At 36.4% G+C, this 20,154-nt stretch overlaps 1 protein-coding gene across 24 annotated transcripts in view; it reads left to right on the top strand.

The window, feature by feature from the left end:
- The window catches only part of DST (dystonin), a 495,141-nt gene that overhangs the window by 328,322 nt on the left and 146,665 nt on the right, over window positions 1-20,154 (top strand). For 23 of the 24 annotated variants that reach the window (XM_032140288.2, XM_032140274.2, XM_032140272.2 and 20 more), the window contains 8 exons: window positions 403-541; window positions 1,340-1,533; window positions 2,628-2,790; window positions 3,806-3,889; window positions 5,827-5,934; window positions 6,450-6,548; window positions 16,714-16,842; window positions 19,630-19,718. In XM_032140288.2, coding sequence (XP_031996179.1) covers window positions 403-541; window positions 1,340-1,533; window positions 2,628-2,790; window positions 3,806-3,889; window positions 5,827-5,934; window positions 6,450-6,548; window positions 16,714-16,842; window positions 19,630-19,718 — 1,005 coding nt within the window. Of the gene's footprint in view, window positions 1-402; window positions 542-1,339; window positions 1,534-2,627; window positions 2,791-3,805; window positions 3,890-5,826; window positions 5,935-6,449; window positions 6,549-10,328; window positions 13,059-13,607; window positions 15,915-16,713; window positions 16,843-19,629; window positions 19,719-20,154 lie in introns of those variants that run through there. The other variant, XM_032140295.2, reaches the window with a different exon arrangement.

Raw genomic sequence — 20,154 nt, 5'->3', positions numbered from 1 at the left:
GAAATACATTATCTTTTTGGATCGATGACACTTCTCTATGTTGATAGTAGATGTGCTTCAGAGATGAGCGTGTAATGTATGGTCCTCCCACATTTTGCATGTAATTTGGATAGCTCGGCAGTTGTAGCCAATGAATTTTCATCTCATACTTAAACAAAGTTAGGAAGAAACCATCTGATGTTGCAGTCTCTTGCTGAATACCACTTGTGGGGCAGCGGATGGGTTGGAGCACATACTCTCTATTAAGAAGAAAGCCAGAAAAGTGTCAGTTTCATAGTAAATGTATCAGTGTTCCAAGGTGAAGAACATGTTATGTCATGTGTCATAATGGTGCTTCAGGACTACATTGTGCAAAAATAAACATTTAACCATAGGTGGCTATTGTTTAATTTCCTTTTTAAGGTTGAAAACTGTTAACTTGGTGTTAAAAAACACTCAAGCTGCAGAAGCCCTTGTGAAACTCTATGAAACTAAACTGTGTGAAGAAGAAGCAGTTATAGCTGACAAGAATAATATCGAGAATCTAATAAGTACTTTAAAGGTATGAGACTCACTTTTGGCTATTTTTAAATATCATATTCTACCGGTATTTCTCTAGCACTTAGATCTTCAAACATCAAGCGTTAAATATCTTGGATTTTTGAATGGATTTATTCCGTTTGTGTCTCTGTGATCTCACAGCTTACTCTAAATAAGTACGTTCAGTCATTTTAGTTTGAGGAGAGTTCTCATTTGAAGTTTGAACCCTTTTGACAGTAGCTTTTGATAGTCAATTCATGTTGGCAGCAAGAGGAGTCGAAGCTAAAAATTAAATTATTTGTAATAGATTAACTTGCTGAAAAAAGTTAATTTAAGATATCAAGGAGGTAAATAGAGAAGTTAATCTGAGAAAGGAAAAAGACTTGTAGTTCAACTCATCTATATGTATTTCTTTAGCAAGTGGTGAAACTATTGCAAAGCAATTTTTAAAAGTTATCTCAGTGATTTCTAATGCATATATTCCTTTTTAACAGTAGGATTAGTAGGCACTTAAAAGCCGACAATGAAAACGACATATTTTATTAATGGAGGTACAAACTTGCTTATGGAATATATTTTATTTTGTTGATATGCAAATTTTATTGGGCTGAACTTTATAAAATTGTCATTAAAAAATCAGAGTACAAATATTGAAAATTTTGTAAGGCTTGAACTAATATAACATTGTGTATGTGAAAGACATTCTTTCCTTTATCTTATTTTCTACCTGTCATTTGTAAATAAATTGTAAAATTAGGTAAATAATGTATTTACCCAGTGATTAACATTTTTATAACTTTTACCAATTAATGTATTTTAGCAATGGAGATCTGAAGTAGATGAAAAGAGACAGGTATTCCATGCATTAGAGGATGAGTTGCAGAAAGCTAAAGCCATCAGTGATGAAATGTTTAAAACGTATAAAGAACGGGACCTTGATTTTGACTGGCACAAAGAAAAAGCAGATCAATTAGTCGAAAGATGGCAAAATGTTCATGTGCAGATTGACAACAGGTTAGTATCCTTTTTTGTTCAGTTTTAGCACAGATTTCATGTCTATCTATGGTAAATGAGTAAAATCTAAACATATGAGGCTATTTTTTTTTACTTCCATAGTTAATTTGTTAATTACAATACCTCTACTTAGCCATATTTCTTTCTTACTTGGAGGACTTTAGTAAGACATTTAACTTCAAAATAAGCATTTTTTCAACTCTGTTACTATTCATGTATTCTAGCATTTATATAGTTAATCTGCTTGCCTTTTCTGAAGGAAAAAACAATGTAGTTCTCTAATTATTAACAACTTATAATATTCAAATAACCATGACTTAGTAAGAGCATGAAGCATGCATGTGATAGGGCTGTGTGTAGCTTCTATACTGGACTTAAGAATGTAAATAAATGGAAATGCCCTGATGTTCATTTTAATTGAAGATACAAGGAAGTCAAAATCATTTGCTCAATTACTGAATTAAAAAAGGTTTTAGGGTTCATCTTAAAATAAATGAATTCGTGTCCTTTCTCATTCATTTTCGTGCTTATATTGATGCAAATAAAATGCTTTTATGATACAGTGCCATTCTCCAAAAGTAAAATTATGTTCAAATATGTGTTATCTCTGTAACAAATATGATACATAGGTTTAATGTGGTGGTTTTTTAAATCATAGAGACAGGTATGTAATCACAGCTCCTGGAAAATACTCTCTGAGACCATGTTGAACCAGTCATTGGAATACCTTAATCGTTATTTCAAAACTGAACTGCCATTTGATGCAAGCCTTACTATTCAAGACACTGTAATTGATAATAATTATGGTTAAGCTTCCACTTTTCTTGCTTTTTAGGTCTAGCTTCTTGGGCTTGTCCCTAGAATAATCACTGTCACTAAATTGCACAACTCAAGGAGCAGAATGTTTATATTCAACCCAATGAGGAATGCCCTTGGCGGTGTGCCTCAGGGTGCTGCAGCCTTGAGTTCTTTATACATACCCCTCTTGTGCTTAGTTCATTGCGGTCCAGTTATTTTGTCTCTCCCATCTCTACATCTTCCACCCTCCTGGTGGATATCGTTGGACACTGACTATTCTGTTACTATTCTCTTAGGTTACGGGACTTAGAGGGCATTGGCAAATCACTGAAGTACTACAGAGATACTTACCATCCTTTAGATGATTGGATCCAGCAGGTTGAAACTACTCAGAGAAAGATTCAGGAAAATCAGCCTGAAAATAGTAAAACCCTAGCCACACAGTTGAATCAACAGAAGGTATGTAAAAATAATTCCCTCTACTGAGGTTATGTCTGCATTTGGTCAGTCATGCTGCTCATCTTCCTTTCCTATGTTAAATGAAAAAGTCACCAACTCTTTAGAGGAAGGTGGACAGTATATAAAAAATATTAAAATCTTGCAACCCAAACCTACATACGTGACTTATGTTTATTTCTTGGGAGTAATTTTTGAAAGCATGGGTAATCAGAAAGTGGAGAGTGTTGGGATAGTTTTCAAATTCCTAATGATAATTTATTTAATCATAGGTATAGAAATCTCTTTGACACTTTGCTGGCCACAATAGTTTCTGGGTTCCTAAATAAGTAAAAATGGTTAGCAATGGAAAATTAAATACCACATTTAACAGAAAGTTGAAGGCTTTGAGATTTTTGTTCTATCTTTAGGGGCCAGTCATTTCTTTTTTTTTTTTTATCTTTTTTTTGAGACGGAGTCTCGCTCTGTCACCCAGGCTGGAGTGCTGGAGTGCAGTGGCGCGATCTCAGCTCGCTGCAAGCTCCGCCTCCCGGGTTCACGCCATTCTCCAAGTAGCTGGGATTATAGGCGCCCGCCACCACGCCTGGCTAATTTTTTATATTTTTAGTAGAGATGGGGTTTCACCATGGTCTCGATCTCCTGACCTCGCGATCCGCCGGCCTCGGCCTCCCAAAGTGCTGAGATTACAAGTGTGAGCCACCGTGCCTGGCCGGGGCCAGTCATTTCTAGCTCTGTTTTCTTCAGGAATAGGTGGTGGCCAAGGGCATCAAGTCTGCTTTTGGCTAATTCCTAAGGAGTTTAGTAATTTCTGCTTTGAAAGCCGCATGGGGTGGGTCGCTACTATGGCTTAATCTGAAAGTTTGTAATTTACCCATAAGGCAAGTTGTGTATTAAGTGCAAAGGGCTAAGGAGCTATATACTGTGAAGTGGTGTAGATACGTCTTAGTTAGTGAGCATCTTATATAGTAGAATAGGTGAGTTCTTTGTCATTTTTCTTCTAAACTGTATATATTTATAGATGCTGGTGTCTGAAATAGAAATGAAACAGAGCAAAATGGATGAGTGTCAAAAATATGCAGAACAGTACTCAGCTACAGTGAAGGTAGGAAGATTCATTAACTTTAGTAAAATTTAATGTTCAGGTTTGTGATTCTACATGTACTGTTAAAGCCATGCAAGTCGTTTCACGCAGTGTTAAAAAGTTAAAAGAATCTTCATTTGAACTTTTTTGACACTTATCTAATAATTCTTTGTGAAATTAGTCACATGACAGCCCCCCAATTCATTCATCTTCTTCTCTCTCACATGTGTACACCCCTGCCACTCCCAGCCACCAGAATACATAGCTCTGTAGTTGGTTTCTTATCACTTTTCTTTCTTTCTTTTTTCTTTAACATTGTTAGGGTATTTCACGGGAGAGCTTCTAACTTTCTCACTTAGGGGGACACTTTTCATGCTTTTCAAGTTGTCATTGACAACTTTTCAGTTTTAGCCCTGCAGATCCATAGTTCCATTGCTTAGCTGGAGGAAAAGGGGGCTGCATAGGACTACACTATTGTTACATATATTTTCATGAGCTTCCAAACAGACTTGGGAAATTACCTGACCACCCTACATGTTTCTGATTTTGTTCCCATCTTGGGAGCATCTCCAGGATTGGATAGATTCCTAAAAATGTAATTTTGTGGTACAGTCATGTGTTGTTTAACAAAGGGGATATATTCCAAGAAATGCATTGTTAGGTGATTTTTTTCATTGTGCCAACATTGTAGAGTGTACTCACATAAACCTAAATGTTATAGCTTTCTACACACTTTGGCTATATGGTACAGCCTCTTGCTCTCCTAGACTATAAACCTGTACAGCATGTTACTGTACTGAATAGTGTAGGCAACTGTAACATAATGGTATCTATTTGTGTATCTAAACATAGAAAAGGTATAATAAAAATGGGGAATAAAATATAAAAAATGGTACCCCTGTATAGAGCACCTACCATGAATGGAGCTTGCAGGATGAGAAGTTGCTTTGGTGAGTTAGTGAGTGAGTTCTGAGTGAAGGTAGAGGCCTAGGACATTACTGTACACCTCTGTAGAATTTATAAACACCGTACACTTAGACTACACTAGCTTATAAAAAAATTTCTTCAGTAATAACATTAACTTACTTTTTTACATTATAAACTTGTAATTTTTTTAACCTTTTGACTCTTTTCGCATAGCACTTAGCTTAAAACAATGAACACATTGTACAGCCATACAAAAGTATTTTATTTCTTTATATCTTTATTCTGTAAGCTTTTTTCTATTTTTAACTTTTTTTTTTTTTTTTTTTCTTTTTAAACTTCTTTGTTAAAGCCTAAGACACAAACGTACACATTAACTTAGGCCTATATAGAGTCAGGATCATCAATATCATTGTCTTATACCTCTAGGTCCCATGGGAAGGTCTTCAGGGCAATCACATGTGTGGAGCTGTCTTCTCCTATGATAACAATGCCTTCTTCTGGAATACTTTCTGAAGGACCTATCTGAAACTGTTTTACAGTTAACTTTTTTTTTTTTTAAATAAGTAGGAGTACGCTCTAAAACAACAACTAAAAGTATAGTGTGGTAAATATATAGACCAGTAACATAGTCATTTATTACCAAGTATTATGTACTGAACATAATTGTGTGTGCTATACTTTTCTGTGACGGGCAGCACAGTAAGTTTGTTTACACCAGCATCACCACAAACGTGAATAATGCATTGTGCCATGACATCACTAGGTGATAGGTATTTTTCAGCTCCATTATAATTTTATGGGGCTACCACCATGTATATGGTCTGTCTTTGACAGAAATGTTGTCATGTGAAACACAACTATATTTTCTTTATTTAAACTTAATTTAATGAATCTAGGTTCTAATGATCTGTGTCAAATCACTAAAGTTATTTTAGTGAATCTGGGTTCTAATTATCTGTGTTAAATTATTGTAGAATGAAACTCTAGTACCTTGCTTCGATTCATTTTATCTCATTGACTCCTTTATACAGGACTATGAATTACAAACAATGACCTACCGGGCCATGGTAGATTCACAACAAAAATCTCCAGTGAAACGCCGAAGAATGCAGAGTTCAGCAGATCTCATTATTCAAGAGGTAATAAAAGTATGAGAGAAAGAGGGAAAGGGGCATAAAAGAAAGAACACTTTCTTTTGAAATTTTATTTTTTGTTGTGGTAAAATATACATAGTATAAAACTTCCTATCTTAACAATTTTAAATGTACAGTTTAATGACATTGCAGTATATCACAATATTGTGCAACTGGTACCACTGTTTATTTCCAGAACCTTTTCATCATCCCAAACAGAAAGTCTACACCCAGAACAATACATTCTATTAAGGGTTTTTAAAAACCCTTTAAAAATTTTTATTCAAGATTAATTATTAACTATAGAGATAAATAAATGTACTTCATGGTGAAATTTAGAAGAGAATTATCATTTGCTATGATTTGCACAATAGTAATAAGCTCATTCTTATCATTTATTATGAGAGAGTTGCGTGCTTTGCTGCCTGAAGGCCTAGTTAATGTAATTATTATTCAAAATTCATTCAACTTAGTAAGAGTAACTGGAGGTAATGCTTTTATTATTTTTTCCTTACTTGCAGTTCATGGACCTAAGGACTCGGTATACTGCCCTGGTCACTCTCATGACACAATATATTAAATTTGCTGGTGATTCATTGAAGAGGCTGGAAGAGGAGGAGGTAATCATTAACAGTGAGCACCCTGTAAATATAAAGGAGCTAGAGATGAGCAGTAACTACAGTGTAGTTTGGGAAAGCAAAATGTGTTTCATGATAAATTTATGTGGTTGGTAGCAGATGTACAAATAAATATTGAATTATAAAATTACAATGAAAATGACTGAAGGCCTAGGATTTTTGTTTGTCTTTAAGATTCATTCAAATAGAAAGTCATTTCACTTCATGACTTTACATTTTCACTTTAGGACTCTAATATGGTGGGGTTAATGTCTTAAATAAATTACGAAATTTTGGCAGTTTGGCAGAATATTTTTCAGCTTTCTTACAGCTGAGAGGTATACTTCTTTGAAGTATAGTTACTGCTGGTATGATGTCTACAGGAATACCACACGAACACATTTGTCTTATGCATTTTAAATTAATTTGTATCTCAAGAAGTTAAAATTATTATACGTAATGTAAAGATGCTAACTTAGAAGTAGTAGACGTTTTTACAAAATGATGATACTTTTTAAGAATTTTGGAGTTTTTGGTTTTTTTTTGCAAAAAGATATAGCACATGGCATTTAAAAAGACTATTTAAATGCCATTCTGATTTGGAGAACTTCTGCAGCTTTGATTCTGCATTTAAAAATTATATTCAGAAATAGGAAGAGTAAGGACTTATTTATAAAGATCAGTGGTCACCAAAGGCTCTTGTATCTAATCTAAAAGGGAGTATGCTATGCTTTATTATCTTGATGTACTTTCTATTCCCCAGAACAGACAAAAATAGTAGAATGAATGTTGAAATAAATAAATTGTGGGACATTAGCCATTTTAAATTGGACTGTTGTTGAAATTCTAAAGGTGATTATGCTTAATGTAACTCCATATGAGAGCTGAAACAGCAGTAAACATCTATTGGATGTTACTTTCTCAATTTCCTAAAAATGCGACCACTTTTATAAACTATTTTAGTCTGTTCAGAGTTAACAGTTTTCTGCAGCTAAATCACTAACGTAGCTAATTGCAAGACTTTATAACCCTCTTCCTTTGTGCTTAGAAGGAGAACCAGGATATTTGTGACCATCTTAATTGCATGCATCTCTCATCTATGAAAGAACATCCATAATTTTTTTGTATTTTTAGTTTTTCAGAGATCTTATTCCATTTTAAATGGTATACAGATCTTTTAAATTGTATATGCAGTAGTTAAATATAAAATAAAATAACAAGTTCTTTTCTTATAGTATGTATCTGATTATACATATATGGGCCCCTTACTTGATTTATCTGATGAGGCAGAATGCTAGCAATTGATAGAAACAAAAAATATTTTAGAAGGCCTTAATTGAATGCAAGTTATTATTGTCGTCCTTAAAAATGTCAAAGATTTATTGTTAATTGAAACCAGCAAATACGGTTATGGAAGAACAAGCGAAGGCTATAATTTAAAATAGGTTAAAAAAAACTACCACTTAACATTACATTAATGGAATGTCGTGTAATAGATACATAGCTCAATTTTTAGACTCAAAAGATTGGTGTTTCTGCAACTGAGGTTTGAAGACCCACATGAAAAACCTTGGTCTAAAGCAGCATTTTCCATAATAAACATAAAATCAAAGATGGATGCAAGTTAATTTCAGAAGTAATACTGATTTAGTTAAAAGAAATGTTACTAAAATATCTGTAATAGACATTAGATATTAGAGAGAGATTCTTCAGTCTGTGCTGAGAACAAAATATGCTAAGTATTAATCACCGTGATTAAAGGGCAAGATTGAGGAAGATTTAGAGAAAAGTTAAGGAAGTTATTTTTATGCAAATAAGTTTGAGATCCACAAGAAAGCAAGTCAGCAATTGGACTAAATTATTTCTAGTAATTTTTCTCACATTTGCTAAAAAAGTCAAGAGTTATCCAGACAACATGATGCTTTTTTTTTTTTTGAGACGGAGCTCTGTTGCCCAGGCTGGATTGCAGTGGCGCGATCTCGGCTCACTGCGACCTCCGCCTCCTGGGTTCAAGTAATTCACTGCCTCAGCCTTCCGAGTAGCTGGGATTACAGGTGCCTGCCACCATGCTGGGCTAATCTTTGTATTTTTAGTAGAGGCGGGGTTTCACCATGTTGGCCAGGCTGGTCTTGAACTCCTGACCTCCTGATCCACCCACCTTGGGTTCTCAAAGTGCTGGGATTACAGGCATGAGGCACCGCGCCCAGCCGAGATTCTTAACAAATCACTGCATTGACTAAGACATTGAGGGTTCAACAACAGATACTTTTTTCTGAGGCAATTTTTAGTTTTTCTAAATCTGAGCATGAGAAATAGCTCAGAATTTCTCAGCAATAGCTAAGTTTTAAAGGAGGTTTGATAAGGAACTGAGACTGTCTTAGAAATAACCTCCTCAAGAAATATTGAAACCTTAGTATTTAAATAGATAAAATGCTCACATGTCACAGGATTGACCCTGATACTAAAATAAAGAAAATAGAGTGCTGAAGATAACAGATTATGAGATTTGTTTCTATGTGAATTATTATTAGAAACCTTATTTAGGTTAGCAAAGAAAACAACTGAAATTCTCATCAAAATTATTGGAGATCAAGAAATTAGAGGAAGCAAAATAAGATGTATGGTCTGCAATAGAAATTAAATTCTTGAAATTCACCAAAGCTTCTCAATGAAAACAAATCTGTCTAAAATCATTTCTCTATTCCTGTTTAAATTATTTTATGGTGATCTTGAGTTGATGATACAAAACTAACAACACTAGAGTATTAATAAAGAGAAATTAAATTATAATTATAAACTAATCCTGATCATGTAGTTCTGTAACCAATGTAAAGCATACACCTCCCAGCTGACATTGATTCTGTTCCTAGCAGAGTAAAAATTGTTTCTTACAATTTTTTCTGTACATTGGAGCTGAATCCCTAAGTATATATTTAAAAGCTATTATACTTAACAAATATCTTTATATTTATGGAGTATTTAAAGGTACTTGTCAAAGTGATTCATATGAGGCATGTTATTAACAACAGCAACAAAATCTGTGAGTATATGAAGCGCATCTTTTCCAGAGCCATCAGGACTGTAGCTGCCTTTGCATTAGCAATTCTGATTATTGTAATTGTCATAATATGGCAAGTGTAAACAAATAAGGGATCTGACTTTAGAAATTTCAAGTTTTTGTATAATTTTCCTTCTTCTCCATTTTATTTCCTAATTTGGCTCTCTGTTCTAAAGTTCTGTGCTTTGCTTTTTTAACCATAAGACATGGGAATATAAGTATCATTTTTAATTTCTATCAGTCTAGAAAACTAAATTCTTTGGAATCATTTGGTTCCTATTTGTTGGGTGTTCTTCCTACCTCTTAGGATTATGTTGCATGCAAGAGAAGAAAGGGCACCGTCGTGAGAGTTTTATTTCCCACTTTGTCACTCACCCAATGTGAGTTTGCGAAAATACCTATCCTCCTCATTTCTCCTTTTCCTCATCTGTTGTAAATTCCCTTCTTGCTATAAAATTCTAAGCTAGCTAATTTTTAAAATAAAATTATTCCTGAGGGACAAAAAGATATTCTTCAGAAAACCTGTCGTGAAGGGTTTTTTGTCCTCTTCTGCTGACTTTCTGAAGCTTCCTCTCTGAAGAAGGTGATGCTGCTGGTGGTGGTGATAGCGCTTGTTCTGCATTTGAGTTCACTTGGTTTTGTAAGTACTTTTATGAACATTGATTCATACCTTGTAAGATATTTTGAACAGAACAGGCTTGACACTTTCAAAACGTCTTTTGTAGATTAAAAGGTGTAAGGAGACTTCTGAACATGGGGCATATTCAGATCTGCTTCAGCGTCAGAAGGCAACAATGCTTGAGAATAGCAAACTTACAGGAAAGATAAGTGAGTTGGAAAGAATGGTAGCTGAACTAAAGAAACAAAAGTCCCGAGTAGAGGAAGAACTTCCGAAGGTCAGGGAGGCTGCAGAAAATGAATTGAGAAAGCAGCAGAGAAATGTAGAAGATATCTCTCTGCAGAAGATAAGGGCTGAAAGTGAAGCCAAGCAGTACCGCAGGGAACTTGAAACCATTGTGAGAGAGAAGGAAGCCGCTGAAAGAGAACTGGAGTGGGTGAGGCAGCTCACCATAGAGGCCGAGGCCAAAAGAGCTGCCGTGGAAGAGAACCTCCTGAATTTTCGGAATCAGTTGGAGGAAAACACCTTTACCAGAAGAACACTGGAAGATCATCTTAAAAGAAAAGATTTAAGTCTCAACGATTTGGAGCAACAAAAAAATAAATTAATGGAAGAATTAAGAAGAAAGAGAGACAATGAGGAAGAACTCTTGAAGCTGATAAAGCAGATGGAAAAAGACCTTGCATTTCAGAAACAGGTAGCAGAGAAACAGTTGAAAGAAAAGCAGAAAATTGAATTGGAAGCAAGAAGAAAAATAACTGAAATTCAGTATACATGCAGAGAAAATGCATTGCCAGTGTGTGCGATCACACAGGCTACATCATGCAGGGCAGTAATGGGTCTCCAGCAAGAACATGACAAACAGAAAGCAGAAGAACTCAAACAGCAGGTAGATGAACTAACAGCTGCCAATAGAAAGGCTGAACAAGACATGAGAGAGCTGACATATGAACTTAATGCCCTCCAGCTTGAAAAAATGTCATCTGAGGAAAAGGCTCGTTTGCTAAAAGATAAACTAGATGAAACAAATAATACACTCAGGTGCCTTAAGTTGGAGTTGGAAAGGAAGGATCAGGCGGAGAAAGGGTATTCTCAACAACTCAGAGAGCTTGGTAGGCAATTGAACCAAACCACAGGTAAAGCTGAAGAAGCCATGCAAGAAGCTAACGATCTCAAGAAAATAAAGCACAATTATCAGTTAGAATTAGAATCTCTTCATCATGAAAAAGGGAAACTACAAAGAGAAGTAGACAGAATCACAAGGGCACATGCTGTAGCTGAGAAGAATATTCAGCATTTAAATTCACAAATTCATTCTTTTCGAGATGAGAAAGAATTAGAAAGACTACGAATCTGCCAGAGAAAATCAGATCATCTAAAAGAACAATTTGAGAAAAGCCATGAGCAGTTGCTTCAAAATATCAAAGCTGAGAAAGAAAATAATGATAAAATCCAAAGGCTCAATGAAGAATTGGAGAAAAGTAATGAGTGTGCAGAGATGCTAAAACAAAAAGTAGAGGAGCTTACTAGGCAGAATAATGAAACCAAATTAATGATGCAGAGAATTCAGGCAGAATCAGAGAATATAGTTTTAGAGAAACAAACTATCCAGCAAAGATGTGAAGCACTGAAAATTCAGGCAGATGGTTTTAAAGATCAGCTGCGCAGCACAAATGAACACTTGCATAAACAGACAAAAACAGAGCAGGATTTTCAAAGAAAAATTAAATGCCTAGAAGAAGACCTGGCAAAAAGTCAAAATTTAGTAAGTGAATTTAAGCAAAAGTGTGACCAACAGAACATTATCATCCAGAATACTGAGAAAGAAGTTAGAAATCTGAATGCGGAACTGAATGCTTCCAAGGAAGAGAAGCGACGTGGGGAGCAGAAAGTTCAGCTACAACAAGCTCAGGTGCAAGAGTTGAATAACAGGTTGAAAAAAGTACAAGACGAATTACACTTAAAGACCATAGAGGAGCAAATGACCCACAGAAAGATGGTTCTGTTTCAGGAAGAATCTGATAAATTCAAACAGTCAGCAGAGGAGTTTCGGAAGAAGATGGAAAAATTAATGGAGTCCAAAGTCATCACTGAAAATGATATTTCAGGCATTAAGCTTGACTTCGTGTCTCTTCAACAAGAAAACTCTAGAGCCCAAGAAAATGCTAAGCTTTGTGAAACAAACATTAAAGAACTTGAAAGACAGCTTCAACAGTATCGTGAACAAATGCAGCAAGGGCAGCACGTGGAAGCAAATCATTACCAAAAATGTCGGAAACTTGAGGATGAGCTGATAGCCCAGAAGCGTGAGGTTGAAAACCTGAAGCAAAAAATGGACCAGCAGATCAAAGAGCATGAACATCAATTAGTTTTGCTCCAGTGTGAAATTCAAAAAAAGAGCACGGCCAAAGACTGTACTTTCAAACCAGATTTTGAGATGACAGTGAAGGAGTGCCAGCACTCTGGAGAGCTGTCCTCTAGAAACACTGGACACCTTCACCCAACACCCAGATCCCCTCTGCTGAGATGGACTCAAGAACCACAGCCGTTGGAAGAAAAGTGGCAGCATCGGGTTGTTGAACAGATACCCAAAGAAGTCCAGTTCCGGCCACCAGGGGCTCCACTCGAGAAAGAGACAAGCCAGCAGTGTTACTCTGAGTACTTTTCTCAGACAAGCACCGAGTTACAGATAACTTTTGATGAGACAAACCCTATTACAAGACTGTCTGAAATTGAGAAGGTAAGAGACCAAGCCCTGAACAATTCTAGACCACCTGTTAGGTATCAAGATAACGCATGTGAAATGGAACTGGTGAAGCTTTTGACACCCTTAGAGGTATACTCTGTGTTCTGAGACCTTATCAGCTACCTAATGTCAAGTTTTCTCATTTGTTTCCTTTCTCTCCTAGACTAAATTTTTAAAACAATTTTGAATGTGATTGGCTCTTTGTAGTTCTGACAGGAAAATAATGCTATACTTTTTCTGGTAACTTACTTGAATCTTTATTATAAATTAACACTTTAATTTTTGAATGTTCGAGATTAAACATACAGATGTAATAGATATACTGTTATATCTGTGGAGATACATTTTGAAAAATGTGACTGTCAAAAAAGCTAGAAGAACCAAGCAGTTAGCTTTAACTTCTAACATATTCTGTGGCTAGATTTTGTCTTAGTCTTTTTTAAAGACTTTTAATTGTCATCTAAGATAAAATTCAGACTGAAAATAATACTTATTCCTGAACCCTCCTTGGTTTGAAATTTTTCTTCTTTTCACTAATCTCGTCTTTGTAATTCAAAGAATTATGTTTGGATTGAGAATGGGTAAAGTGACATAATGTTCTTGAGGTAACTTTTAACATTTTATAAATTCCTGTTACAGATAGCTAAGAACAAGCAGTATGATATGCATACAGAAGTCACAACATTAAAACAAGAAAAGAACCCAGTTCCCACTGCTGAAGAATGGATGCTTGAAGGGTGCAGAGCATCTGGTGGACTCAAGAAAGGGGATTTCCTTAAGAAGGGCTTAGAACCAGAGACCTTCCAGAACTTTGATGGTGATCATGCATGTTCAGTCAGGGATGATGAATTTAAATTCCAAGGGCTTAGGCACACTGTGACTGCCAGGCAGTTGGTGGAAGCTAAGCTTCTGGACATGAGAACAATTGAGCAGCTGCGACTCGGTCTTAAGACTGTTGAAGAAGTTCAGAAAACTCTTAACAAGTTTCTGACGAAAGCCACCTCAATTGCAGGGCTTTACCTAGAATCTACAAAAGAAAAGATTTCATTTGCCTCAGCGGCCAAGAGAATCATAATAGACAAAATGATGGCTTTGGCATTTTTAGAAGCTCAGGCTGCAACAGGTTTTATAATTGATCCCATTTCGGGTCAGACATATTCTGTTGAAGATGCAGTTCTTAAAGGAGTTGTTGACCCCGAATTCAGAATTAGGCTTCTTGAGGCAGAGAAGGCAGCTGTGGGATATTCATATTCTTCTAAGACACTGTCAGTGTTTCATGCTATGGAAAATAGAATGCTTGACAGACAAAAAGGCAAACATATCTTGGAAGCCCAGATTGCCAGTGGGGGCGTCATTGACCCCGTGAGAGGCATTCGTGTTCCTCCAGAAATTGCTCTGCAGCAGGGGTTGTTGAATAATGCCATCTTACAGTTTTTACATGAGCCATCCAGCAACACAAGAGTTTTCCCTAATCCCAATAACAAGCAAGCTCTGTATTACTCAGAATTACTGCGAATGTGTGTATTTGACGTAGAGTCCCAATGCTTTCTGTTTCCATTTGGGGAGAGGAACATTTCCAATCTCAATGTCAAGAAAACACATAGAATTTCTGTAGTAGATACTAAAACAGGGTCAGAATGGACTGTGTATGAGGCTTTCCAGAGAAACCTGATTGAGAAAAGTGTATATCTTGAACTTTCAGGGCAGCAGTATCAGTGGAAGGAAGCTACGTTTTTTGAATCCTATGGGCATTCTTCTCATATGCTGACTGATACTAAAACAGGATTACACTTCAATATTAATGAGGCTATAGAGCAGGGAACAATTGACAAAGCCTTGGTCAAAAAGTATCAGGAAGGCCTCATCACACTTACAGAACTTGCTGATTCTTTGCTGAGCCGGTTAGTCCCCAAGAAAGATTTGCACAGTCCTATTGCAGGGTATTGGCTGACTGCTAGTGGGGAAAGGATCTCTGTACTAAAAGCCTCCCGTAGAAATTTGGTTGATCGGATTACTGCCCTCAGATGCCTTGAAGCCCAAGTCAGTACAGGGGGCATAATTGATCCTCTTACTGGCAAAAAGTACCGGGTGGCTGAAGCTTTGCATAGAGGCCTGGTTGATGAGGGGTTTGCCCAGCAGCTGCGACAGTGTGAATTAGTAATCACAGGGATTGGCCATCCCATCACTAACAAAATGATGTCAGTGGTGGAAGCTGTGAATGCAAATATTATAAATAAGGAAATGGGAATCCGATGTTTGGAATTTCAATACTTGACAGGAGGGTTGATAGAGCCACAGGTTCACTCTCGGTTATCAATAGAAGAGGCTCTCCAAGTAGGTATTATAGATGTCCTCATTGCCACAAAACTCAAAGATCAAAAGTCGTATGTCAGAAATATAATATGCCCTCAGACAAAAAGAAAGTTAACATATAAAGAAGCCTTAGAAAAAGCTGATTTTGATTTCCACACAGGACTTAAACTGTTAGAAGTATCTGAGCCCTTGATGACAGGAATTTCTAGCCTCTACTATTCTTCCTAACAGGACATGTTTAAATAACTGTGCAAGGGGTGATGCTGACTGGTTCATGCCACTTTTTCAGAGTATGATGATATCAGCTACATATGTAGTCTGTGAATTATGTAACATACTCTGTTTCTTGAGGGCTGCAAATTGCTGAGTGCTCAAAATAGAGTAAGTTTTTTTTTTTTTTTCTTTTTCTTTCTGAGACGGAGTCTCGCTCTGTCGCCCAGGCTGGAGTGCAGTGGCGTAATCTCGGCTCACTGCAAGCTCCGCCTCCCGGGTTCACGCCATTCTCCTGCCTCAGCCTCTCCGAGTAGCTGGGACTACAGGCGCCTGCCACCAGTTTTAAATTGAAAATTACATAAGATTTAATGCCCTTCAAATGGTTTCATTTAGCCTTGAGAATGGTTTTTTGAAACTTGGCTGCGCTAAAATGTTTTTTTTTTTTTTACGTAGAATATGGGATAAACTTGATGAACTCCAAGTTTACAGTGTCATTTCTTCAGAACTCCCCTTCATTGAACAGTGATCATTTATTAAATGATACATTGCACTCACTGAAAGAGCACGTCATGAAGCACCATGGAATCAAAGAGAAAGATATAAATTCATTCCCACAGCCTTCAAGCTGCAGTGTTTTAGATTGCTTCAAAAAATGAAAAAGTTTTGCCTTTTTCTGTATATAGTGACCTTCTTTGCATATTGAAATGTTTACCACAATGTCCCATTTCTAGTTAAGTCTTTGCACTTGAAAGCTAACATTATGAATATTGTGTGTTGGAGGAGGGGAAGGATTTTTCTTCATTCTGTGTATTTTTCTTACGTGTATAGTAGACGTTCTCTGTTCTGTCAGCCTTCTATGATACCTTTTTGTCAGGACAATTATGATTGTAATGCTAATGCAAAGGCAGCAATTCAAAGATCTTCTAGTGCCTCATGAATAAAGTTGAGATTTAAAATTTGTGACATTGATGGAACAGCTGGGAGGTTAGACCAATCATTAAGGAATGTATGCCATAGCTTTCTTTGCTACCATAAACATTTTGGAGGTGCATCTGCTATGTGACATGGTAAATATGGTTAAGTGAATGAATAAAATGTTTTAGTAACCTGTGTGTGACGAAAAAAACATTTTTACATTCTTGTTTGCTATGGAGAGGTCAGTTTAATAGCTAAGTCATTTAATGGAGTGTATATTTTTCTCACCGCTCACAACTGTCAGAAGTCACTGGAAGAAGAAAAGAAAGAGCATGTTGAAAAAGCCAAAGAATTGCAAAAATGGGTATCAAATATCAGCAAGACATTGAAAGATACAGAGAAGGCTGGAAAACCTCCCTTCTCTAAGCAAAAGGTATTCACAGAAGTCTTGGTTTAATAATAATAATAATAGCAGGGACGTTAACTGAGTTGACACAGTTTACCTAGCACAATGTTTGATTTTTACCTTAATTTTCCCATTGTTATAGGCCACTATAATGCAAATCAGAAAGATTAAATAACTTGCCCAAAGAATCAAAGTTAGTGTGTGGCAGAAGAAGCTGTTTAATTCCAAAGCCTGAATGTTATATATAGTTCTTATTTTTAGTAAACGAATACGGTATACTGCTTTTCCTAATAATTAGGTCTGCTTCCTGATTATTACAATAAGAATAGCTGAAGAGCAGAGTCATTCTGTTTTATGTTTAGAGTAGATCCATGCACTCCATGTCATAAAGATATACCATCTTATACAGATGTAAACATAAAAAGTTTCAAGAACAGTGAAGATACAAACCAGGATATTAACATTCTTGATTATTGACTTTAGTTGTGCCTTTCTGGGTCTTTTCTATCTCATAAGGAAGTGTCTACAGTCAATCACTGGAAATTCTAGATACTATCCCTTATCCTAGTGAATTCTTTAGTCTTAACGGGCTATCTTCTGTATCCCAACTGCTTAGCATCAGTTGGATGGCAGCAGCTTGGGAGATGTCCCTGGTATCTATTGGACTGCACCACTTGAAGCTCTTAGGATGTTGGTAGTTGGGGTGTAAATTTTAATATTGCTGCCACTGGTGATAGCAGTGGGATTGCTGCTGTATTAAAAAAATAAATTTCCTCTAAGATAAGAAGCATTTTTCTCAAGGAGTACTTTCCTACACTGCCCTCCTGCTCTTGTCTGACATTTAGAAATTTCAAGACTATCATCCAATCTTAATATATAGCTCCCACTTCTAGCTCTGCGTCAGTACTCACTTGTCATCTATTAAAATAGACATTGTTGACATGACTAAATAGGGGAGAACACCAGTGCCTTGTCTTACTTTGGCTGTGATATGAGGCAAGTGTTCCTTATTTGAGGTTCTTTCTTCGAGAAGTTTACAGACCAGAGTATATACTTGAAACATTGCTCAGTTGAAATAAAGTATTCACTCATAGTCTTACATACTGTATATGTGGGATGTGGGAGATCTGTGGGAGATGTGGGAAAGCACTTGCATTTGGTGCTTTATATCAAAAAGCTTCAAGTAATTTTAATATATATATATTTCATGTAAAATATCCTTTTCCCCCCTCATTAAATAGGAAGACAACTAAAATGGGGACATAAAGCTTAACAAAGATTCCTTGGGAGAATAAGTTTCTTTTGAGAAACTTGGATTATAAACCCTTGGTATTTTTATATTCTGTAGTTTCGTGTGTATATATATATATATTTTTGAGACAGGGTCTTGCTCTGTCACCCAGGCTGGAGTGCAGTGGCATGATCACAGCTCACTGGAGCCGCAACCTCCCAAGCTCAAGTGATCCTCCCGCCTCAGCCTCCCGACTAGCTGGACTGCAGACACATGCCACCACACCTGGCTAATTAAAAAAAAATTTTTTTTGTAGACATTCTTTAGTTTTAAATTCTCTAAAACATTACTAAGTCAGATTTAGACCTAGTACCCTAGACACATTCTTAATGCAGATAATGGCGTTAATTATAACTGTCTAAGAACAGCTGATGGTCGTTCTGTTAAAGGAAATTTTAGTTAATATAAGTATGTCCTTCAAAAATCAATGCAGCCTCATGATTATAGTCATGAAAAATAAACTTGAAATTGACTGTAATAGACTTCATGGGGGAAAATATATCTTTTCGTTGGCCCATTATTTCCTCTTATTTCTGCTCGTTTAAAAGAATGGCAATTAATTTCTGAAATAAGGGATTTGGAAATGATACACTGAGAAATTAGGAAAAAGTGTGTGACCTCTTGCTTTTCTCCAAACATCAATTTTATTTCTCTGACAGATGACAGTCACAGATGACTTTTACAAAGTGGGTCTTAGCATTAGAAATTGTTTGTTCTTTTTTTAATAGTTAAAATTTTTTTTTTAGATAGGATCTTACTCTGTCGCCCATGTGGGAGTGCAATGGCACGACCTCAGCTCAGCTCACTATAACCTCCCCTTCCCACACTCAAGCAATTCTGCCTCAGCCTCCCAAGTAGCTTGGACTACAGGCGTGAGCCACTAATACTTGGATACTTTTTGTATTTTTCATAGAGACAAGATTTCACCATGTTGCCCAGGCTGGTCTCAAACGCCTGAGCTCAAAACAATCTGCCTGCTTTGGCCTCCCAGTGTGCTGGGATTACAGGCATGAGCCACTGCTCTCAGCTAGAAATTCTTTATTCTGTGTCTGCATACCTACAGATTATTACTTTCACCATAATTTTTTCAAAAAGATCATTGCGTCTAGGAGCTTGGCAGAAGGAAGATGCCCTTTGGAAGTAGTGTCCCACAGTCATGTGTCTTTTTGAGTACTGCAGTGCGCAAGGATGACACTGGGCCAGTGCTGAGAGCCCACCTGCAGGTGGAGGCCACCTTTATCCACGGCTGGACTCGGACAGATGCAGGAAACATATAATGTATTATTTTCTCTTGAAAATGACGGTATTAAGGATAGAGAGAGGAGCTTTCGTTATGGATTCTAAATACTCTTACCTAGCCCTATAGACTGCTAATAACTGATAGGTTATTCACTTGGGTCACCCAGAAAATAGACTTGGGTCTTGACTAAAGCTTGATTAATTTCTTTGTTTTTTTAAAAAAAAAATGCTGTTGTTTACTCCTTTTGGAGGAAGAGTTTGAATGTGCCTTCTTTACCTTACAGATTTCCAGTGAGGAAATATCAACCAAGAAGGAACAATTATCGGAAGCACTTCAAACTATGCAGCTTTTTTTGGCAAAACATGGAGACAAGTATGTTGGTTGTCGTTAGCTCTTTTATTCTAATGGAGAAGTGTTCTTAAAAGCTTTCAGCAAAACAGAGGTGGTAAATTTTAATTGCAATGTTAAATATGGGACTCAAACTAATCACAATTTACTTAATATAGTAATGTAAAGAGTATCAGCTTAGTAATTTAATTGTCACTTTTAGTCTTTATTATTTTGAAATATTCTTATTATCCCCATGTATTACTGATAAAGAAACAGGCTCAGAGAGGTTAAGAATTAATAGCAAGTGAGAGGTAGAGTGCAGACTCCAAGTCAAGTCTTAAATCTAAGTAGTGCTCTGTGAGACTTATTCTTTGGAAAATATGTATAAATACGGTCTTCATTTTCTTAGCTGAGACCTATGGCAGCCTCATTTCTCATATTTTGTCCCTACTTTTTGCAACAAAGCACTTTATATATT

The sequence above is a fragment of the Hylobates moloch genome, unplaced genomic scaffold, assembly GCF_009828535.3.
Source record: "Hylobates moloch isolate HMO894 unplaced genomic scaffold, HMol_V3 SCAFFOLD_20, whole genome shotgun sequence".
In the NCBI taxonomy this organism is placed as follows: Eukaryota; Metazoa; Chordata; class Mammalia; order Primates; family Hylobatidae; genus Hylobates; species Hylobates moloch.
The sequence above is the reverse complement of the archived record's forward strand: the minus strand, read 5'-3'. Positions and strand labels throughout refer to the sequence as shown.